At 38.2% G+C, this 24,921-nt stretch overlaps 1 protein-coding gene across 5 annotated transcripts in view; it reads right to left on the bottom strand.

The window, feature by feature from the left end:
• Positions 1-24,921, bottom strand: part of OSBPL1A (oxysterol binding protein like 1A) — a 230,944-nt gene that overhangs the window by 174,364 nt on the left and 31,659 nt on the right. For 4 of the 5 annotated variants that reach the window (XM_028098294.2, XM_088019586.1, XM_088019585.1 and 1 more), the window contains 3 exons: positions 16,420-16,542; positions 10,892-10,977; positions 9,920-9,994 (listed from right to left, as the gene is read on the bottom strand). In XM_028098294.2, coding sequence (XP_027954095.1) covers positions 9,920-9,994; positions 10,892-10,977; positions 16,420-16,540 — 282 coding nt within the window. In that variant the 5' untranslated portion in view covers positions 16,541-16,542. The remainder of the gene's footprint in view (positions 1-9,919; positions 9,995-10,891; positions 10,978-16,419; positions 16,543-24,921) is intronic. The other variant, XM_088019584.1, reaches the window with a different exon arrangement.

Genomic DNA, 24,921 nt, shown 5'->3' with positions numbered 1-24,921 from the left:
AAAGTCAATAATGGTCAGAAGCTGAAGACAGTCGCTGAAGAAGTCATGACACTTGGTCCAGTTTTTGGAACTGAATCAATTTTGGACTGAAAACTATTAAAGGAGAGACCAGATTCTGGAAGGAGATTTTGCAACACCAAACCAAATGTACACAGCCACGAATTTCCTAGACTATTCCCAAAGGGACTAATGACAATTTACTCAAGTAACTACACTGGGGAAAAAGGAATATCTGAACATTTCAGAAATTATTAAGTATAAGGTTCAAGTTGACACTGATGCCAAGAGACCCAAAGTGTCATCTGGCTCCTCACTTAGAAAGGGGACATACAGGGGCGCCTGGGTGGCTCAGTTGGTTAAGCGACTGCCTTCGGCTCAGGTCATGATCCTGGAGTCCCGGGATCGAGTCCCATATCGGGCTCCCTGCTCAGCAGGGAGTCTGCTTCTCCCTCTGACCCTCTTCCCTCTCGTGCTATCTCTCATTCTCTCTCTCTCAAATAAATAAAATCTTAGAAAAAAAAAAAGGGGACATACAGGAAGGTGAGATAATAAATGAAACCTTGGCCCAGATCTGGCTCACAGTACATGCACTGGGTCCACAATCACATCCAGTAGTCACCCCCGCACCAGGCCATGAATACATAATTGGAATAGACACACTTAGTTCTTGGCAAAGTTTCATATGGCTTCCTTGGTCTATAGGGTAAGGACCAAATGAAAGGACCAAAATTGCCCTCCCCCACCCCATGGCCAAGATAAATCAAAACTAATATTCCACATGGGTTGGAATGGCAGAAATCAGTGCCATCTTTAAAAACCTCAAAACGCAGGGGCACCTGGGTGGCTCAGTCAGGTAAAGTATCTGATTCGTGATCTCAGCTCAGGCCTTAATCTCAGGGTCGTGAGTTCAAGCCCCACACTGGGCTCCTCATTGGGCATGGAGCCTACTTTAAAAACAAACAGAAAACCTCAGAATGTAGAGTTGATGGTCCCTATCATATTTCCATTTAATTCACCAGTCTAACACTACAAAAACCAGATAGAATGTAGAGGATGACAGTGGACTTTCATAAATTCAAATAGCCCCAATGATAGTCACTCTGCAAAACATGCTATCTTTGCCAGAGCAAGTTAATACTAACTAAGGACACGGGACACAGCAACTGACTCTCTTTCCCAATTAGGAAAAAAAGATCAAAACCAGTTTGTAGTCTCATAGACAAAGTATACATTTACAGTTTTGCCTCAGAGCCATTTGGCCATCCTGCAGACCATCACACTGGTTGACTTTACCAATGACATCATGTTAATAAAACCAGATGAGTAAGAAGAGACTAGAATGTTGAAAGCCTTGGTAAGACATAATGCTCCAGGAAGTAGAAAATAAATCTTAGGAAGAATTCTGGGACTATGTCATGTTAGTAACTTTTTAAAGGTTCAGTGGTCTGGCTGATGCCAGGACATTGTCTCCAAAGTAAAGAACTATTCCATCTTGCACTTCCCAAACCAGAGAAGGAAGCACAATGCCTGACTGGCTTCTTCAGGTTCTGGGGCAGCAGAATCCACACCTAAGGGTAATGCTGTGATCCATATGCCAGGAGAGGAGTAAGGGTGCCTGAACACTCAGCTCCTATATCAAAGGAGAGGCAAGAAGAGTCACCATTTTAGCAGAGGTAACTGAACTTGAACATCAGAAGAAAGGACTCTACACAATGGGGAAATGGAGTATATCTGGCATGCAAATGATACACTTAGGTGTCTCTCGGTATTCCCTGATCCAGTTTTGACAATAAATGAGCAAGTGTGGAAACCCCAAGCTTAGGAAGGGCGGGGCCTTCTCAGATCTCCAGTGATGAGGGCCTGAGTCACAGCACTGATAAGTCATGAAGACCAGATGTGCTAGCCAAGGGGAGGGTATATCTAGAATGGACAGTAGAGGAGGGAGAAGAGGATTCAGTGGTGGCCTAAAGGTCAACTACAGCAACAGGGGCTACAGTCTGCCCCACTATCCTTCCTCCTCTAAGTTTCTCCTAGGGGGAGAGGCCCACTGAAACCCTGAAGGGGCTGCGCCCAGAAGCCTATAAAGAGGTGAATGTGAGCAGAATAAAGGGTGGGCTGTGGTCGAAGCTGTGCTGCACAGTCCAGCCCCGCCCTGAGAATAAAGGACTTAGTACCCTAGATGCTGGGAGTGCCCAGGAGGCAGCCACTGCCTTTAGTCACTCCAGGGATCACCTCAGCTGAAAAGGGCTGCTTCAAACAAGTTCACGTCCCTTCCCAGGCAGCCTGTACCCACTGACTGACCATCACCAGGGTTGAGCTCTCTCACCTCAAACTGGGACAGCTCTGAAGGGTCACCTCTCCTGCAGAGCTCCCTCCCAGTTGGCTGAGGTACCCCCTTGAGAATGCATCACAGCTCAACTTCAGCCTCTGCCCACTCCTGCTAGCCTCCCACCCTCCCACAAGTGTGATCCCAAAGCACTCCAATTAATCTGTTGCACACTCATCTCCAGCTCAGCTGGCTTCCTGGGAAGCCCAAACTGTGAGAGATGGCAATGTTTATGCCTGTATTTCAGGGTTGTCATTCTCTATTAAATGAAACAATACATATCAGGTCATTTGTGCAGTGCCTGATACAGAGTAGGCATTTAATACATAAGCATGAGATGGTAATTTAGGGAGCAAGATAGATAAGCTTATATAAACCTCGGGATTATATGTAACTTCTATATGCCAGGTGACAAATACATAATTTCTGAGGCACACAACATAGGAAGAATTCATTTTAAGTATATTCTCAGTTCTGCTAGAAAATAGTAAGTCAACACAAAGGTCAGTACCGCAATCCAATTATTTACTGTATCGATTGTATCCTTATTCTTTAATGATCATTAAAGATGTAAAAACTTAGAAGAACAAATGCTAAGCACATCTAAAAATTTTGGTATGTTAATTTTTACTAACTAACACTAGGGGTCACTAATTACCAAGAAAAGCCCGAAGGCCCTTCACAAAATTTGGGGAGGATTTTATATATTCCAAAGGACAAGAACGTAAAGTGCTTTAATAACAAACCAAACCCCTTTTCAACTCATTCTAGTTATTAAATCACAGACTCTCACTACCATATTTTAAATTATATTCATGGTAAAGGATCACATCAGAACAAGATAATTGGATTCCTTTCATAAGCACAATTAGAAAACTTTCTGCAAAATTCAATCATGTTTAAATATTAAGCACATAAATTTTTAAAGTTTCCTGTGTGAGGTACCCATTTAGCTTCAGCTAAGTTTTCTAATGCAAGAGATAATATGATATATATGCTAATGCTTGAATCAAACTAAGGTCCAATTTAGCATAGTCTCATGTTTGAAGTTCAAGAATCCATCAGAAATGGACAAATACGGGAAGAACCAAGTACAGAAAAATGAGCTGATCTGATGTAGGTATTTAGATACGGGCAGAATGACATGTGCTGTGCTTGTCAAAAATACAAAAACTGAAATGTGTTAATTCCTTGAAAGCAAGATTAATGCAATCTAGTAGTAAGACATGCACAACAGTAACTACCAAGTAGAAGATGAAGAAAGTGATGTAATATGCCTAGGAAATCTGGAAAGGCATAGCTTTCTTCCAGCTGCAGCAAGTGAGGAAAGAATTTATGGAGACAGCATCTGAGCTGCACTCTCAAGAATGCCATCTCATCCCCCATGGTCCAGGTCTACCCAGAGAACTTGCTTACACAGAAGAAAAACGAGCAGTGCAGGGTTATGAAGGTAAAGAGCAAGCAGTTTGCATACGGATCGGGCAAATTAAACTATCTGCAGCTCATTTTTGAAATCCCATAAAGTATAGCAACTTACCCACTACCTTTATTCTTTACTGTAAAAGGTACATGTTTCTCAACTTTAGCAAGATTCTATATCTGATTCACAAGCATCAACATATGAGCAGATAGGGTGTAATGGTGTAAAATGCACTAAATAAAACATGCTTATTAAGCACATACTTACAAGGTTCATTCATGGTAATTTATACAATTAGTTAAATCTCAGAATAAAAAGTGTGAAACAATATAATAAATTTATTGACTTGAGATAAATGCACATAAATCTTAGTATAGGATTTTAAAATAATCTTTAGGGATATTAAACTATGGTCGGTAATCAAATAAACCTTCTATCATACATAGTTCATTTCCAGATCAAATAATTGGAAAAAAATCAGGAAAGGGGGTTAAAGCAATTTTTGTCTAGGGTGGTGTGAAGAGATAGAGAACTGTTATCCTGAAAAAGGGGTGTAAAACTGATCAAAACTCATCATTTCATGGTGCAGGATGTTCAGTAAAGACAAACAACAAATTGAGAGGCATATTCAATGGAACTAGAATGTCAGGAGAGCTCATCAGGCATCTTTAGCCTTGAAGCAGCAGGCTATTCCCAACCCTCACTCACCCCCAATTCCTAATACCATCATATTGGGGGGATAGGGTTTCAACATATGAATTTTAGGGGGACACATTCAGTCTGTAACAGAAACCATGCTAAAACATTAAAACAATTTTTAGAAAAAGAGGAGAGCTATCAGCAGGCCTGGCATATTCCAGATTTCACAGATGAAGACCAGACAAATTAATAAAAAAAGAACAAAACAAAGTGGACAAGTCAGAACTGAGTTGCTAAATGCATTATAAAAAATGTCCAGTTTTAAATAAAAACTTGTCAGACATGCAAAAAAACAAGACACCCATAATGAGAAAACTGCAGATAACAGAAACGGACTGACAGTCGTCCTGTACCTGTAGCAGATAAAGAGTGCAAAACTGCTATTATAAGTATGCTTAAAAAGTTTAATATCCAGAGGAATTAAAATTTTACACTAAAGAATATTTGTGTAACACAAAAGGCGGCAGTAAAGGAGGAACAAAAAAACCTGAGACATATAGAAAACAAATACAAAATCAACGATAAAAACCAAAAATTATTAACTAAATGTGAATAGACTAAAAACACTAAATCAAAAGGCAGAAACTGAGAGACTAAATAAAAACACAACTGAACAGGTGGCCAAGAGACACACGAAAAGATGCTCAACATCAATCATCATCAGGGAAACGCAAATCAAAACTACAATGAGATATCACTTCACACCCATCAGAATGGCTAAAATCAAAAAGACAAGAAACAAATGTTGGCGAGGATGTGGAGAAAAAGGAACCCCCATGCACTCACTGTTGGTAGTAATGTAAATTGGTACAGCCACTGTGGAAAACACTATGGAGGTTACTCAAAAAAATTAAAAATAGGAATACCAGATGATCCAATAATTCCACTATTGGGCATTTACCCAGGGAAAATGAAAACACTAACTCGAAAAGATGTACCCTTACGTTTACTGCACCATTCTTTACGATAGTCAAGACATGGAAGCAACCTAAGAGCCCACAGTAGACGAATGGATAAGGAAGATGTGTTACACACACACACGCACTCGCGTGCGTGGAATATTACAAAGCAATAAAAAAGGATGCAATCATGCCATTTGAGACAACATGGACCTAGAGAGTATTATGCTAAGTGATAAGTCAGACTGAGAAAGACAAATATGCTATGACTCCACTCATAAATGGAGTCTATAAAAAATGAACAAACAAAAAGCAGAATCAGAACTATAAATACAGAGAACTAATGATTACCAGAGGGGAACAGAGCTGGGAGGTGGGTAAAATGGGTGAAGGGGAAAGGGAGATACATGCCTCCAGTTATGGAATGAGTAAGTCACTGAAATATAAAGAACATAAGGAATACAGTCCATGATATTCTAATAGGGATGTAATGGGACAGATGGTAGCTACACTTGCTGTGAACATAGCCTAAGGTATAAACTTGTCAAATCACTGAGTTGTACACTTGAAACTCGTGTAACATTGTGTCAACTGTACTAAAAAAAAATCCCTCACACAATTGAATTATATGCTGTCCACAAGAGATACTTTATATTCAAAGCTAGATGTTGAAAATAAAAGTAGAAAAGATATATAATGCAACCAGTAACCATAAGACAGACTAGCTATATTATCATAAAACAAAATAAACTTTATGACAAGAAATGTTACTGAAGGCAAAAACATTTTGTAAGGATAAAAAGGTCAATGCATGAGGAAAATATACACTATGTAATATATTCCATATAACCCCATTACAAATGGATATGGGCCTAACAGGTCCCAAGATTCATAAAGCAAAAACTGACAAAATTGAAACTACACAATTCCAGAATTATAGCTAGATTTCAATACCACATTCTCAATATTTGCTAAAACAAAGTCAGTTACGTATATACGATTTGGACAACCCTTTCAAGTCACCCAATGGACATTTATAGAATGCTCCACCCCCAAAACAGAATATACGTTCTTTTCAAGCAAAGAACATTCTCCTAGATATAGCAAATGCTGTATCACAAGTTAATTCCTAATAAATTTTATTATTTTTAAGTGGGCTCCATGACAAGGCACTTGAACTCACAACCCTGATTGAGACCTGAGCTGAAATCATGAGTCAGACACTTAACTGACTGAACTACCCATGCACCCACCTAATTTTAAAAGAATTTCATATTCTTCAATAAATAAATGTTATCTGATCATAAGAGAAATAAGAAATCAACAATGGAAAGAAATTTGGAAAAACTTAAAATTGTTGCCAAATATGTGGCAGAAATACTTCTAAATAACCCTGACTTCCCTGTGGGTTAAAGAAGAAATCACAAAAATGTCAGGAAGTATCTTAAAATAAATGGAAACAAACACACAACATGTAAAAATGTATTGTGTATACAGCTAAAATGAAAATTTCTAGCTTTAGGGGCGCCTGGGTGGCTCAGTTGGTTAAGCGTCTGCCTTTGGCTCAATTCATGATCCCAGAGTCCTGGGATCAAGCCCTGCATCGGGCTCCCTGCTCAGCGATAAGCCTGCTTCTCCCTCCCCCACTCCTCCTGCTTGTGTTCCCTCTCTCGCTGTCTCTCTGTGTCAAATAAATAAAATCTTTAAAAAAAAAAATCTCTAGCTTTAAATGCCTATACTAGAAAAGAACAAAGGACTCAAATCAATAAGCTAAGCCTTCATTTTAAGGGAAAAAAATAGAAAATTAAAAAGCAGAAGAGACACATAAGAACTGAACAGAAATTAATGAAACAAAAATAAAGAATATCAATAAAATCATGTCAGTTCTTGAAGAACAAAATTGATAAATCTTTACCAAATTAACCAAGACAAAAAGATTACACAAATTAGCAAAAACAAATGAAATAGAGGCTATCATTACCAACCCTATAGATGTGAAAATCACAGGAGAATATCAATAACTTTATGCCAAGAAATTAGACAACTTAGGTGAAATGGAAAAATATCCAGAAAGACAAAATAACCAAAGTAGACTCAGAAAGAAACAGAAAATCAGAACAGACCTACATATAGTTAAGTTGTTTCAGTAATTTAAAATCTTCCCACACGGAAAGCCCAAGCATAGATGGCTTACCTGGTGAATTCTATCAAATATTTAAAGAATAATACCAATCCTTCACAAACTATTTCAGAAAACAGGAGAAAAGAACACTTTCCAACTCATTCTGTAAGGCCAAGATCACCCTGTTACCAAAGTCAAATAAACAAATCTCAAGGAAACAAGACTATAAAGCAGTAGCTCTCATGAATACAGACCCAAAAATCCTTAACAAAATATTATCAGACAGAATCCAGCAACACATAACAATTATTATCCAATATCTAATGGGATTTACACAGGAATGCTTAATATCCCCAAATCAATTAATGTAATATACCATATTAATAGATTAATGAAAAAAATCACATGATCATCTCAAAAGACAAAGGAATAGCGTCTGACATCCATTCATGATAAAAACTTTCAACCAACTAGAAATATAGTAACCCTTCCTCAACCTAATAAAGAGCATCTAAGAGAATCCCACAAATACCATACTTACCTGTAAAAGACTAGATACTGGGGCGCCTGGGTGGCTCAGTCGTTAAGTGTCTGCCTTTGGCTCAGGTCATGATCCCAGGGTCCTGGGATCGAGCCCCACATCGGGCTCCCTGCTCTGCGGGAAGCCTGCTTCTCCCTCTCCCTCCCCCTCTTGCTTGTGTTCCCTCTTTCACTGTGTCTCTCTGTCAAATAAATAATAAAAAAGTCTTTAAAAAAAAGAAAAAAGACTAGATACTATTCCCCTAGGATCAAAAAACAAGGATTTCTGCTCTCATCATATTTATTTAACAGTATACTAGGATCTAGTAAAATAAAGAGCAGGGGAAAAGCATCCAGACTGGAAAGGAAGAAGTACATTTGTCTTTATTTCAGATGTTACGACCCAGTGTATAGAAAATCCTATGGAATTTACAAAAACCTAACAAGTTCAGCAAGGACACAGTATCCTGTTCAGATCAACAACAAGGACACAAGATACAGATCAACAACAAAAGATCAACTTGTCTTTCTATATAGTTGCAACAAGAAATCAGAAAAGGAAATTAAAAGAAAAACTCCATTCAAAATATTATCAAAAAGAATTCAATGCCTGGAAATAAATTTAACAAGAGTATAAGATCTGTTGAAGTTGAAAACTTCAAAACATTGCCAGGAGAAATTAAAGATCTAAATAAAGGGACAGGTATTTCACATTCATGGATTGGAAGACTCAATATTGTTAAAGTGGCCATTCTTCCCAAATGGATCTATAGATTCTAGACAACACAACCTCAATCAAAATGCCAATAGGTGCTTCTGTAGAAATTAACATGATCCTAAAATGTATATGGAAATACAAACTTTTTTTAAAGATTTATTTATTTGAGGGGGGTGTTGCACAGAGAGAATCTCAAACAGACTCCACACTGAGTGCTGAGCCCAATGCCGGGCTGGATTTCATGGCCCTGAGATCACAACCTGAGCCAAAACCAAGAGTCAGACGCTTAACCGACTGAGCCACCCAGGCGCCCCTGGAAATACAAACTTTTGACTGACAATAGCCAAGATCATTTAAATTACAGTTGGAAAACTCAGACCACCCAATATCAAAATTTAATTATAAAGCTACTGTAATAAAAGCAGTATAGTACTGATGTAACAATAGATATAGATCAAAGGAAGACAACAGAAAGTCTAGAAATTTATGGTCAATTCATTTCAACAAGGGTGCCAAGACAATGCAATAGGAAAAGAGTCCTTCTGGTAAAACAGTGAAAAGATTATAAAATGTGGTATAGCCATAAAATGGAATGTTATTCAGCCATAACATGGAAGAAATTACTGATACATGGATGCTATGGCATGGATAAACTTCAACAATATCATGCTAAATTAAAGAAGCCAGACACAAAAGTTTGTATGATTTCATTTATAAGAAATATCTAGAAAAGACAAACATCCTAGAGATAGAAAGCCAATCAGTGGTAGCCTGAGGCGAGGGAGAGCAGCAGGGAATGAACACAAACAGGCACGAGGAAGCTTTCTGAGCTGATGGAAATATTCTAAAACTGTATTGTGAGGGCTGCGCAACTGTGTAAATGTACCAAGAATCACTGAAATGTGCGCTTACCGGAGGTGAGTTTTATGCAACATAAAATTCTATCTCAGTGAAATGGTTTTTTAAAAAAGGAATAATCACGAGTTCCCCATCCCTAGAGGACAGAAGCAGGCACTGAAGGAGCTCCTATCAGGATGCCAGAGTGGAAGAATCTGACCTCACTGTTGATTCTAAGAGCTTGTGGCCTTTTGACCCAAAGTGCTGGTTTATGTACTTCTTGTGGCTTTGCCCAGTTGCTACTCATAGGGTCCTAAACAACATGTGACTACTCTTCCAAATATTTCACTTGCAAACACTGAACATGGAATGTTTTCACCTTTCGTCCTGTAAAGGCAGCTCGATGAAGCGGTGTGTCTCCCATGTCATTCAATACATTCACTTCTGCACCAGCCTGACAAACATGAAAACTTTAGATATCTTCCACATGTCAAGAAATACACAAAGGTGAAAAGAATTCCTTAAAAAGATAAATATTTTTTAAAGAATTTATTTTTAAATAATCTCGACACCCAACGTGGGGCTCAAACTTAGAATCCTGAGATCAAGAGTTGCACACTCTACCAAATGAACCAGTCAGGCACCCCAAAAATACATTAAATATTTCAAAACTAAAATAATGTTAATATTCATTGGTTGTCACTACTAAAATTCAATTCAATTCATCGTAAAACAGTAAAGCTTCCTGAAAGGTAAAATTCTGATAGGTAGAAGAGTAAAAAGCTATTTTCCTTCAAAAATGTACAGACCTTCACTCTACTTTACAAACCCCCATACTGAAAAAAGAACTGTCTGAATGAAATGCCAAATTTTCTCCACCAACTTAGTAAGTTTTCAGTAAAGAAAAAGATCCCAATATTTAAACATACAGCCCAATTTTAAGACACAAAATAATTTCAGAAATACCAATGTGAAAAATTATCAGAGAACTGAAAAATGTGAGATCTTAAATCATACGGTGCTCATTAAGAGATTCTGGCATCATTTCTGAATTACTTAGGATGTGCTTTGGTTGTTTTTTTTTTAACTGTTATATTAAAAACTAATATCTTCACATTAATTCATACATTCACTTTTGCAATTTTAAAAAGTCAGAAAAATCAAATGACAAAAAAAAAACCGAGTTTTAATTAATCACCAGGCTAACCTAATTCATGTACTTAGCAAAGAACAATTAAGTGTGTTACTGTTAAATAAGCCATTATGGTTAGTCGGCTTTTCTAAGCCTTTCACAATTTCCATAACAGCAGTATTTATTTTATTCATTTAAAAATTAAAGCTATAAATATACCTTTAACAGATCCTGGACCACTTGTCTATGTCCAAAATAGCATGCCAGATGAAGAGGTGTCCAGCCTAAATTAGACTTACTTCTTCCTAAAAATGGAAAAATATAAGGCATTTTTGTTATTCAGATAATTTTATAATAAAATTTCTCTTTACCATGGTACTCCCATACACTGGCCAATCTCCCCTTCACAGTGCACTGCTGATGAATGAGAGGCAAGAGACAGGATATAGTAAGAAGTATAACAAGTATAATGGATTAGAACCCACAAGACCCAGATTCTGATGACACCTTCCTAACTCCACGTCCTCATTTTTAAAAGGGTGGTGGGAGGCGTCATGGGAGTTACATTCAAAGTAGATGATCTCTAGTTGGCTCCACAGTTCTGAGTCTCTAACCATCTCACCATCATCTAGCAAAGATCTGGTTCTCTCAGCACAGTATTTCATGAAAAGCACCTCTGTGCCATGTTAGGAGGGTGGATGGAAAGAGGGAATGGATAAAGAATCTTTTCTGCAGCATTTGGAAAGCTGTTGGCTCTGCAAACAGTGACAGCAAATGGAGTCCTGACTCCAAATAAAATCTCAAGTAATGAGGATATTCGTTACCAGAGTGGTAGAGTCCAGCTACTCTTAACAAGAACCAAAGTTAAGAGCAACGAAATGCCGGATCCTTGCTAAGGAGAGGTATAGAATAACTGAGTGCAACAAAAACATAACTATACAATTCAATTCAGAAGAAAAAAAAACATAGGGCACTAAAGCTTAGAGCGGAGATAGCTCCAAAAGGTTATCAAAATTCCAAATGAGGCTTAAGAGCATGCAGCCTATCAAATTCCAAAGCCCAGCACCCTGGAGGGTCTACCAAAGCCCAGGAGCATGCTGCCGCCCAGGGGGCACTCCTCAGGAGGAGCTAGAGGTTTAATGGCTGCCCTCATTTCCTGGATTTCAGATTTTGAGCCAACAGAAACCCCAGGCACCAGCCCCAGTGCACCCAGAACAAGCCTCTGACAGCTCCCTGAGGGACTGCTGCCACTAATAGTGTCCTGTGATTGTTTGCCACTTACCCAAACACCCACAACTGTTTCCTCTAAAATGTATGCCCTCTAGAACCTGTAATTCCAGAGTGAATAAATTCTAGAGGCAGTTTTTTTTTTCATGGAATGTTTCTTTTACCTTCTGTCCTTAACTGAAACCTAGCTCTTCCTGATGACAAGGACCCTCCTCTACCTCTCAGGTGGAGCTTCCCCCAGATAATTCCCACACCCACTGGTCCTCACAGAACAGAAGTCATGCGAACTTCCCCATCAAAACCCAATGCTGTCTCTAGTCAAGGACTCCACTCACATTACAACCCCTCTTTTGAGACTTCTGCCATTAAACCTCAAACACCTTGTCTGCTGCCATCTACCAACCTCCCACCAGCTCGCCCCTCATCAAGTAACTCCGGGGGACAGTCTTTCTCCCCATGCAAACCGCGCCACTGTCCTAGGGGTGTCTACTACTTATTTGGTATCCTGGACTCTTGGTTTCTCAGCTTCCCTCATTTCCCGAAAACTTTGCCTCTGCTTGATGTTACATGCCCAGCCCTAGGGCCAGAGCCTGGATGTCATCATCATCTCTGAGCTCACAAATTCCCCACTTTCTAGCCTGTTCACACAGGTATACTCCAGACTTGTTCAATTGAATCAGCACTTCATTCCCTAACCACTTCTCATGTATGTAAACACCCCCATCTTTACTTTCTTCAATAAATCCATCATTTTGATCCCTCACTCCAACTTCTTTGCCCGTCCCCTCCATAACCCTGTTGTAGTAGCCTACAAAAACCCCAAAGACTGATAAGTACACTAGCTTGATTTTTCTGTAACTATACCCAGGATGCTGAACAGTGGTAGAAGAAAAATAACAGAACCCTGTGGACTCATGGCACTTTAAACTCGGGATCTCCTACTTCAGCTAGGCTCTAGACACTGCTTGGCAATCCTTCTTATACTCTTCAGGTGTCTCTCCTACATTCCACAACATGCACTTCAAGTCACCCGTGTTCTCCTCAAGCCTCTTACCCAAACACCTCTCCTTAACAAAGGGCCTCAGTCTCTCAGCTTCACAATAAGAAGGAAGGCTTTCAGGGAATTCCTGGGGCTTCCTGGAGCCAAATCTACCACCACACAACTATCTACAGGCATTCTTCCATCCTTCCTTTCTGATGTTTAAGACTAATCCAATTCCTGTATCCTGGATTCCATCCCTTTCTGCTCCTCAGGCACTCTTCTCCTTTATCATCCACCTCCCCCTCTTCACTTATGAGTAAGGAGGAAGTGAACACTCAGCCTCTTCCATCTTACAAGCAAGAGGAACAAAAGCCCTCTCTGATCCCATTCTCCCTGCCAGCTACTGTCCTCCTCGCTCGCCCCTCCCACTCTGTCTGCACTTACTCTTTCCACCCCCTTCATTCCCGTCAGTGCCCCACCCGCCATGGCAGACCAGGTTCATCTCCCACCGTATCATTCAAATGGTCCTCAAGTTTTAATCCACAAATGCTGTCACCAAATACCAGGGGCACTTTTCAGCTGCCACAGCACTGTGTCACTGGACAGCATGGCCCGCATGCCTTCCAGGCTGCCACAGCCCTGCACCCTATAGGGTTTCTCTCCCTGTTTCCCTGCTTCAGCACTTCTCTCAGGATCCTTTGCAAGTTCCGCTGTCCGATGAGTGCTTCATTACTGGTATCTCCAATAATGGTATCTCCTGGCCCTTTTCCATTGCTTTTACTGTTAATGTACTACTGACTTCAAAATCCCTCTTCCCCTTTTGAACTCTTTACTAGACACCTCCATTTGGAGACTACAAAACACCTTGTGCTCAAAAAGTGCAAAGCTGAGCTCACCTGTAATTTTATATGTACAGTGTTGACCCCTGAATAACATGGGTTTTTGAACTGCGCGGGTCCACTCACATACCGATTTTAGTCGATAAACACTTTAAATGTATTTTCCTTGTGATTTTAACATTTTCTTTTCTCTTATTTTGTTATAAGAATACAGTACATAATATATATATATTAATTGACTTATCAGTAAGGCTTCTGGTCAACAGTAGGCTATTAGCAGTTAAGTTTTTGGGGAGTCAAAGTTCAATGTGGACTTTTTACTGTGCGGGGGGGGCGTTGGTGCCCCTTCACTCTGTGTTGTTCAAGGGTCAACTGTACTCTCACTAAAGCTACCTCTTCCTCCCCACATTTGTTTTCACAATGAATTGCCCTTATTCACCTTGTTTCTCAAGTCAGAAATAAGTAACACTCTTGCCACTTTTTTCACCCCCCACATTCAGTTAGTCCTATTGATTCAACCTCCTAAATGTTAATTATACCTACTTGTTGCTATTTCCTCTAAGTTACTGTAACAGCGTCTGAACTGGTCTCCTCACATCTAGTGTTTCCAGGTAAGATTCTGGACCAAAAAATCGGAATTTCCAAAATCCTACATTAAAATACTTCATTTTTTATACTATTACTTACCATGGATATCCAAAAAATTTTGTACCCTTATCCTAGAAATACTGGCCTTAACCTTCAACTGCAGGTCAGTGCTTTTCTCACTTTCAACTTGACATCAGTAATTCCTTCCAACCAACAACATCTCTATGTTGATTGTTAAGCTTTAATTCTTGAAGAATTATAGTACATTTCACCATTTTCTCAATTTCTCAGGGTTTGGAAAAACAAATCCGAAAAGAAATCCTAGAAATGCCTAGCACAAGTGATCCCCATGGGGAAACACTACTCACTACCCCCTCCTACCTCTCCCTATTCACTTCACCTGGTGTGTCATTCCTCTACGTAAATCCTTTAAACTGCCCTTAAGACAAAGTCTGACTGACAGGTCTAACAATGAAATTTTGAAAAAGCATTCACATCTGTTTCATAGTTTTACATTTCCAAGTAGACGACTTTCCACAGATTTGCCTAAAATAGCCATAGGTGAGGGTGGGAAAGGTAGATAATACAGGGTTTTTAGGATTTTCAAATGCCAGGAATGTTTTTAGCTTTCAAAATAGCATCCCCAGATAAAGATTAAGAAATTAAGAACTGGTCTTTGTTGAAGCACCAGAAGGATTTTTAGAATTCCTTTAGCATACCAAAAACCAACTCATTTTCTGGAAAACTCAGATCATAGTTTCCTCCCTGCTGCAATCCTTCCCCACTGTGGGTGAAGCCAGAAGGTTTGTGGCCCTAGGACAGGAGAAGAATGTGACACAGCAGAATAAAATATGCATCTGGGACGGAGGACTGGGAGAAAGACACAAATGCAGAGACATGGCCCTCCTGTTCATGAGCCCAGAGAGTGAGATAAATTGAGGGAACACCAAGAACAGGCAAGTGGCATCTGGAATGACAGGGAAAGATCCCCCAGCACTCCCCCGCCCCGGCACCCGTCCCTCCACCTCCCCCCCCAACCCCAGCAGCCACCTGCAGGGCAGCCACAAAGTGACAGCCAAGGACTACCACTTGTATGACAAACAGAGACACGAGTTTGACTTTGCCCCAAGTTCAGCTACAAAAGCTTAAGGAGCACTAGAAAGAAAAGGGCCACAGAGGAACCAAAGGCTATAGACACACACAAACAAATCTCACCCTTACATTTAAAGGCCACCTTAGGGGAGATGGGGCAAGAAGAGTTGAGAGGCTCTGGAAGACCATTTATCAAAAAGCAATTGAGCTTGAGGTATCCAAAGACTAACATTAAGTCTTCCATGCCTCAAGAATGAGAAGGTGCTTGTTGAAATAGCAGGGTCATTTTGGAAAATAAATTCTATTTCTCTGCACACCTGAGTGCAATATTTACAACCTTGCTATACAAGGTGCATTAGGATTTGGCTGCTGCTTACCTATCTAACTTTATCCCTCACCCCCTCCTGCCTGCAGGCCCTTGCCACCTAGGCTGCCTCTCACCTCAGGACCTTGGCACATGCTCTATCTTCTCCCTCGAACACTTTTTCCATTTTCACCTGGTTAGTCCTACATACTCTTCATAGATTGCCTGAGAATCATTTCCTCCAAGAAGCTAATCCTTTAGTTCCAGCTTCATACCTCTCCGATGGGATCTCATGACACCCTAGGGTTCCACATTCTGGCACATACTGTGTAGTACAGACTAGTCTGATCTGTTAATCTACTACGCTAGTCTCAGTGAGGGCAGGGATCCTACCTAACACCACCTGCAAGGTACTTCACAGGACTCTGGGCATATAGTAAACACTCAAACCTGCTGCTCTAACTACAATACCCTATCATAGCATGCATCTTGTAACTAATAAAAACTGTCATCGACCCTAAACCTTAAGACTAGATCTCAATTTCTCTGACTTAGGGAAGACTACAAGAGACCTTTTACCCACTGTTATGAAGGTTCTTTCTAGAATAAGAGATGGGAATTTCTTTCTAGCAAGACCAAAAAGATTAGTGCTAAATAAATGACAGAGTCATACATACTCACAAGAGAAAAGCTAAAAAGTCCACCCAAAGCTTACCTTTGCAATTAATGTCAGCAATTACTTCATTTCTTTCCATGGTTTCTAATAACTGTCTAACTTCTTCAACATTGCCATTTCTGGCATGATGGAGAAGCTGCTGCTCTGCTTCAGTGTTCATTTCTAGATTTAAAAATAATATTATTATTTATCTGTTCTATTATTCTAAATTATCTATTACCTGAATATTATTTATTATTTATCTTCATTTTGCAGCTAATAAGACACAAGAACTGACTAAATGAATCAGTTGCAGGGCCAGAATTTTACTCTGAGACTCCTTTGCTCTTTTTATTACTGAAAAAATTCACTAGACATTCAGTCAAGTTTCTTAATCTCTCAAATCCTCAGTTTCCTCAACTCCAAATAACCTCATGAGCTGCTATAACATTGTATGACAAAATGCTTTTATAGACCCACAATATTTGCAAATAGTTATTACAACAATAACTAGACATAAAATTAAAATATGGTCATTACTATAAAAACATCCTAAAGCTGAAGTATAAATTAACACATTCAAAACCTGTGCAAAATATTCTGAATAGAAAAAACTCAATTATAAAAATCCAGGAGTGACCATACTTACCATTCGTTTTCTCTCATATTTTACCAAGCCTCAAACCAAATACAGAGGACAACCAAATTTAAAGCATTTGTCAAAATGTTATGAACAGCAATTCACAGAATACAGATTTCTTTCTTACTAAAAAATACAAATCAATTTTTTTGCCTGCAAGATTAGCAAAAATAAAAGATTATACACCTGAAACTAAGGTAACATTGCAAGTCAACAGTATCTCAATAAAAAAAAAAAAAAGATTAAACATGCCCAATGCTGTCACGGACAGAAAATGTGCACTCCAGTAAAGTGCTAATATGAATATAAATGCATACAATCTTTCATATGTTGGGGGTGGGTCCTAATTTGTCAATATCAAGTAAATTTCAAAATACACATACACCTGTGGAGGATTCTGCTAAGATGGCAGAGTTTGAAACACCAGAAATCTCTTTCCCCACCTAGACAATAATTGCACTGGCAGAATCTGCCCAATGCAACTGTTATGGAACCCTGGAATCTGCTGAAGGCTTTCAAACACCAGGGAAAGCTTGGAAGGTAAACTGTGGTTAATTCATGTCATTTTCAGCCCTTAGCAAGGCAGCAGCTACCCATCTCCCGTAGTACATGTATTCCTGGAGCAGGTTGAGGAGCCATGGTGAGCAAAAAGACCCCTATACACCAAACATTGGAGAGCTGGGCTCTGATCATTGCTGCTTCTGATCACAGAGATGCAGACAAAGAGGCAAGTATCCACTGCTGATGTGGCATCTCTCACTGCTTGCTGCAAGCCCCTCCAGTGGGTGGAACTTCCAGGGGATTTAAAGGGCCAGCACTCTTTTTTGTTTCCCCCCTTCATTTTTCTGTTCCTTCCCTTTTAAAAGCCAGACACTAAGAACTAGGACATTCAGGGGCGCCTGGGTGGCTGTCAGTTGAGCATCTGCCTTCTGCTCAGGTCATGATCCCAGGGTCCTGGGAATCAAGCCCCACTTCAAGCTCCCTGCTCAGCGGGGCATCTGCTTCTCCCTCTCCCCCTGCCCCTCCCCCCTTCTCATGTGCACTCCTCAATAAATAAAATCTTTAAAAAAAATATTGACTAGGACATTCAAAAACAACTGCATACATGGAGAAAATTAGAACATAACTGCTCATGACCACCAAAAGGCTCAGCAAAGACCTGAGAAGACCTTAAGTTTACAGCTCAGGCTAACCCTCAGCACAGAGACAGCCCACAACAATCCAAAAATACAACAAATTAGAAAATCTTGGGGAAGGAGGAGAATTTGCTATCTTGAGTTACTACATTATTAAATTCAAATGTCCAGTTTTCAACAATGAAAAAAGTTACAAGGCATACAAAGAAACAGGAAAGTAGGGCCCTTTCAAAGGGAAAAGCAAATCAATAGAAACTGTCTCTGAAGAAGATGTGAGGGCAAATATACTAGACAAAGATAGCAAAAAGACATTCGAAGATCTAAAGATGGAGAAAGTCAAGAAAATGTATAAACAAGATGAAAATATGAAAAAATAGAAAACCTAAAAGTAAACAAAGAAATTCTTGAGCTGAAAAGGACAATAACAAACAAAAAATTCACTTGAGGGATTCAAAGGCAGATTTGAACAAGCAGAAGATTCAGTGAACTTGAAAGACAGGACAATGGAAATTATTGAATCTGAGGAACAGAAAGAGACCAAAATCCGAACAGCGCTTAAGGGACCTGTAGGACACCAAAACGCATATCAACATGCATCATGGAAGTCCTAGAAGAGGTAGAACAAGGGATAAAGTATCTGGAGAACTAATCGCTGAATACATCCTCAATTTGATAAAAGACATGAATATAAACATCTGAGAAGGTCAAGGAACTCCAAATAAGAGGAACTCAGAGAGATATGCTACATAATCTAATTTTCAAGAGAGAGAATCTTGACAGAAGCAAGAGAGAAGGTGAGTCATTGGATCCAGGGTAAGATTATCAGATTTCTTGTCAGAAACTTTGGAGGACAGACAGCACTGGGCAAATATAAAGTGCAAAAAGAAAATTTTCAGCAAGAATTCTATATCTGGCAAAACTGCCTTTCAAAAGTGAGAGAAATTAAGACATTCCCAGAAAAACAAAAGCTCAGAGAGTTCATTACCACTAGACCTGCCTTTTAAGAAATGCTCAAGAGAGTTCTGCAAGGTAAAATAAAGTCACACTAGACAGTAACTCAAGGCTATATAGAGAAATAACTTGATAAAGGTAAATACATGTGCAATTACAGCCAGTGTTGTTATAATGGTTTATAGCTGTACTTTGTTTTCTACATGATTTAAGAGTAATACCTTTAAAGAAAAAATACTGGTTTAAAAGTATCATTACAACTTTTTATAACTTGTTATAATTTTTTATATTATTATAACTCCAAATCTTGTTTTCTATGTAATTTAAGAAACTAACACATTTAAAAGAATTACTAGTTTATGTTTTGGGTATACAGTGTATAAAAATGTAATTTTGTGACATCAGTAACCAAAAAGGGTGGGAACAGAGCATAAAGCAGCAAGGTTTTTGTGTGTGTTAAGCTAATATAAATTCAAATTAGTGCTATAACTTCAAGATGTTAAATGTAATCCCCAGGGTAACTCCCCCTCAAATAGGTAAAGAATACACAAAAAAGGAAATAATGTAAATATTTCAGTACAAAAAAACCAGCTAAACACAAAAGATGACAATAATGCAATAAAGGAGGGACAAAAAAAAGCTATAAGGCATATAGAAAATAGGAAAATGACAGAAGTCCCTCCTTATCAGTATTTTAAATGTAAATGGATTAAACTCTCCACTCAAAAGACAGATTGGCAGAATGGATAAAAACACATTATCCAACTATATGCTGTCTACAAGAGATGCAATTTAGATTCAAAGACAGACGTAGACTGAACGTTAAAGGATAGAAAAAGATATTCCTTGCAAACAGTAATCAAAACAGAAGTGACTATACTAATGTCAGACACAATAAACTCAAAATCAAAGAAGGTTACAAGGGACAAAGACATTATATATTAATAGAAGGTTTAATACAGCAAGAAGAAAGTAATTACAAACACCCAATGACAGATCAAAATATAAGACACAAAAACAGAAGAAACATTTTTATAATAGTCGGAAACTTCAATACCCCACTCACAATAGATAGGACCACACCAGACAGAAGGAAACCACCACCTAACTTTGCATATTAAGAAACTAGAAAGAAAAAAACTAAACCCAAAGCTATAAGAAAATAATAAAGATTAGAGCAGAAAGCAACAAAATAGAGAATAGAAAAACAGAAAAAAATTCAATGAAACCAAAAGTTGGTTCTTCAAAATTATCAACAAAAATGACAAACGTTTAGCTGGACTAAGGAAAAAAAGAATCTAATTACTAAAATTAGAAATAACAAGGACATTAATACCAACCCTACAAAAATAAAAAGCATAAGATACAGTGAACAATTATGCACCAACAAATCACATAACCTAGATGAAATGGACATATTCCTAGGAACACAAAACCTACCAAGACTAAGTCATGAAGAAATGGAAAATCTGAATAGGTATACATAACTAGTAAAAAGATCGAGGGGTGCCTGGGTGGCTCAGTGGGTTAAACATCAGCCTTTGGCTCAGGTCATGATCTCAGGGTCCTGGGATCGAGCCCGGCATTGGGCTCCTGCTCAGCGGGGAGGCCTGCTTCTCCCTCTCCCTCTGCGACTCTCCCTGTTTGTGCTCTCTCACTCACACTCTCTCAAAACCTAAAAAAAAAAAAAAAAAAAAAAAAAAATCAAATGAGTAATCAAAAATCTCCCAAAGAAAATCTTCCTGAACTTGACTGCTTCACTGGAGAATGATACTAATCCTTCCCAAATTTTTCTAAACAATTCAAAGAGGAAAAAATACTTTGTAACTAATCCATGAGGCCACCATTACACTAATACCAAAGACAGAAAGACACTACAGGAAAACCACAGACTGATAACCCTTATGAACACTGATGGAAAAATTCTCAATGAAATACTAGCAAACTGAATTCAGCAATGTATTAAAAGGAATACACACCATGACCCAGTAGGATTTATTCCTGAAATGCAAGGATAGTTCAACATATGAAAATTGATCAATGTGATACACTGCATTAACAGAATAAAAAACACATAATCCTCTCAACTGATGCAGATAGCACATTTAACAAAATTCAACATCTTTCATGATTTAAAAAAAAACCCTCAGAATTAGAAATAAAAGGAAACTATTTTAACGTAATAAAAGCCATATGTGAAAAACCCACAGCAAACATCATACTCAACGGTGAAAGATGGAAAGCTTTTCCTCTAAGATTAGGAACAAGGAAAGGATGCCCACTTTCACCAGTTTTAGTCAACATAATATTGGGCATTCTAGCAGATAATTTAGACAAGAAATAAAAAGCATCCAAATTGGGAAAGCAGTAAAATTATGTGTTTGCTGAGGACATTTACGGAAAACCATTAAGTGTCAACAAAAAAAGCTCTTAGAAATAACAAATTTAGGAAAGTGTTAGGATACAAGATCAACATAAAAATCAGCTGCATTTCTTTACACTAGTAATAAGTCATCTGAAAAGGAAATTACAAAAGTAATTTACAATACAATCAAAAAAGAATAAAACAGTTAAGAATTAACCAAAAAGATGAAATACTTATACAATAAAAACTACAAAGCATTGAGAGAGATGAAAGACAAATAAATGGAAATACATCCCATATGCACGGATTGGAAAACTCAACATTAAAATGTCAATCCTATGCAAAAAAAAAACTAGACATTCATTCAATGCCTATCAAAATCTCAATAATATTTTTTGTAGAAATAGAAAAACCCATCCTAAAACTTATATGAAATTTCAAGGAACTCTAAATAGCCAAAACAATCTTGAAAAAGGAGAACAATGCTGGAGGACTCATACTTCCCAATTTCAAACTTATTACAAAGCTACTGTAATTAAACAGTGTGGTACTGGCATAAAGACAAACATATAAAACAATGGAATAGAATAGGGAAGCCAGAAATAAATCCTTGTGTATATGGTCAAATGAATTTTTATAACAGTGCCAAGACAATTCAATGACGAAAGGACAGTCATCAACAAATCATGATGGGGAAACTGAAAATCCACATGGAAAAGAATAAAGTTGAACCTTTACCTAACATTGTATTCAAAAACTAACTCAAACTGGATCAAAGATCTAAATATAAGACTTAAAATTCAGGGCGCCTGGGTGGCTCAGTTGGTTAAGCGACTGCCTTTGGCTCAGGTCATGATCCTGGAATCCCGGGATCGAGTCCCACATTGGGCTCCCTGCTCGGCAAGGAGTCTGCTTCTCCCTCTGACCCTCTTCCCTCTCTCTCTCTCGTGCTCTCTCTCTCTCGTGCTCTCTCTCTCTCAAATAAATAAATAAAATCTTTAAAAAAAAAAAGTCTTAAAATTCAAAAGAATACATAGGGCAAAAGCTTCATGACATTGGTTTTAGCAATGATTTCTTGGATACAACAACAAGGACATGGGTAACCAAAAAATAGACAAAGTGGACACCATGAAAATTTTAAAATTCTGTGCATCAAAAAGACTATCAGAGTAAAAACACAAGTCACAAAATGAGAGAAAATATTTGCAAATCACGTATGTGATAAGGGATTAATATCCAAAATATACAGAGAACCTCTAGAACTCAAAACCCAATTCAAGGGGAGCCTCGGTGGCTCAGTCAGTTAAGCGACTGCCTTTGGCTCAGGTCATGATCCTGGGGATCCTGGAATCGAGCCCCACGCTGGGCTACCTGCTCAGGGGGGCATCTGCTTCTCCCTCTGCCCCTCCCCCTACTCATGCTTGCTTGCTCTTGCTCTCTAATAAACAAAATCTTTTAAAAACAAATCCCAATTAAAAACAAAACAAAAACACAAAGTACTTGAACAGATATTTCTCCAAAGAAAATATGCAAATGGCTGAGGCACCTGGATGGTTCAGCAGGATAAGCATCTGCCTTCAACTCAGGTCATGATCAGGCTCCCCGCTCAGCAGAGAGTCTGCCTCTAATAAATAAAATCTTAAAAAAAAAAAAAAAGAAAATATGCAAATGACCAAGACACAAAAAGATAGTCCATGTTCACTGATCATTAGGAAAACGCAAATTAAAACTACAATGAAATATCACCTCACACCCATTAATAAGGCTACTATGAAAAAAAAGCAGAAAGCAAGTATTGTCAAAGATGTGAATTAGAATCCTGTACACTGTTGGTAGGAATGTAAAATGGTACTGTCGCTGTGTAAAACAAATTAGTGATTTCTCAAAAAATTAAAAATAGAATTACCCTATGATCCAGTAATTTCACTTCTGGATATATACCCAAAAGAACTCAAAGTGAGGTCTCGAAGAGGTATTTGTACACCTATGTTCATGGCCGCATTATTCACAATAGCTAAAACATGAAAGCCACATAAGTGTCTACTGGCAGATGAACGGTTAAGCAAAATATGGTATATACATACAACGGAATATTTTTCAATGTTTAAAAAGGAAGAAATTTCTGCAATATGCTAAGACATGGATTAACCATGAGGACATTATGCTAAGTGAAATAAGCCAGTCACAGAAAGACAAATACTGTATGATTCCACTTCTGTGAGGTACTTAGAGCACTGTAGTCAAAATCAGAGAAAGTGGAATGGTGGTTGCCAGGGACTTGGGAGAGAGGAGAATGGGGAATTATTTATTGGGTATAGAATTTCAGTTTTATAAGAAAAGTTTTAAAGCTGGATGGTGGTGATGGTAGGACACATTATTAATGTATTTAATACTACTTAAGTGTACATGAACATTTCTAAGATGGTAAACATTATCTTATGCATGTTTTACAATTTAAAAAATAAAAATACACATATACCATTTACTTTCCCAGGGAAACTCTACTTCTAGGAATCTATCTTATAAAAATAAGATTATTTTATAAGCATGTTCATAAGGACTGCATTATTTACAATAGTTAAAAGGGTATTAACAAGTCCATATCCATCAACAGGGGACTGGTTAAATAAATCCTCTAGGAAGGCTAAAAGAAATATTCTACAGACAGGAGGATGGAAGACAGTTGAAGGATCATTTCAAAAAGTAGCAGCCTATGCACAGTGAACACCATGACCCCCAGCCCTCTTCCCTAATCAGCATTCCTGATGCTGACAAGCCAGGAGAAGACTGAGCTGGTTACAGTCTCTAAAACATAACATATTCCAAGACAATGGAGCTCCCAACAAATGGCTAAACCAGATGAATCTTACAGTAGAGTTGGCAGTCAACAAGGTTCCCCTACTTTCTCAATTTCCAATCAGCTTTCTAGTTCCTATTAAAAGCCAATAGCTAAGGGTGACAAGACATCTGAAGAAAACCTCTAAAACATGAAAGAGTCTAGAACCAAAGAGGCAAAAAAAAGCAACTTGAAAAAAATTTCAGAGAAAAAATTAAATAAAACCTAATCTTTAGAAAATGAAATTATATTCTGAAACAAAACCAAGATACTGTATGAAAATACAAAACTGCAGAAAAAGATACTTGAATATTAAAAATGATAGCAAAATGTCAATGAAACCAGGAGCTAGTTTTTTTTTAAAGATCAACAAATTGATAAACCTTTACTCAGACTGAGAGAGGGAGAGAACTATAAAATCAGAAGTGAAAGAGAAGTAATCAACACTACAGAAATAATGACTGTAAGAGAATATTACGAAAAATTAGTGCCAACACATTGGACAGAAGAAATGGATCAATTCCTAGAAACATAACCTCCCAAAACTGAATCAAGAAGAACAAGAAAATCTGAACAGATTATCAGCACTGAAATTGAATCAGCAACCAAAAAACTCCCAAAAAAGCAAAAGTCC

The sequence above is a fragment of the Eumetopias jubatus genome, unplaced genomic scaffold (assembly GCF_037043125.1).
Source record: "Eumetopias jubatus isolate StellerSeaLion01/CBP00866 unplaced genomic scaffold, mEumJub1_p1.0 scaffold_16, whole genome shotgun sequence".
Classification (NCBI taxonomy): Eukaryota; Metazoa; Chordata; class Mammalia; order Carnivora; family Otariidae; genus Eumetopias; species Eumetopias jubatus.
The sequence above is the reverse complement of the archived record's forward strand: the minus strand, read 5'-3'. Positions and strand labels throughout refer to the sequence as shown.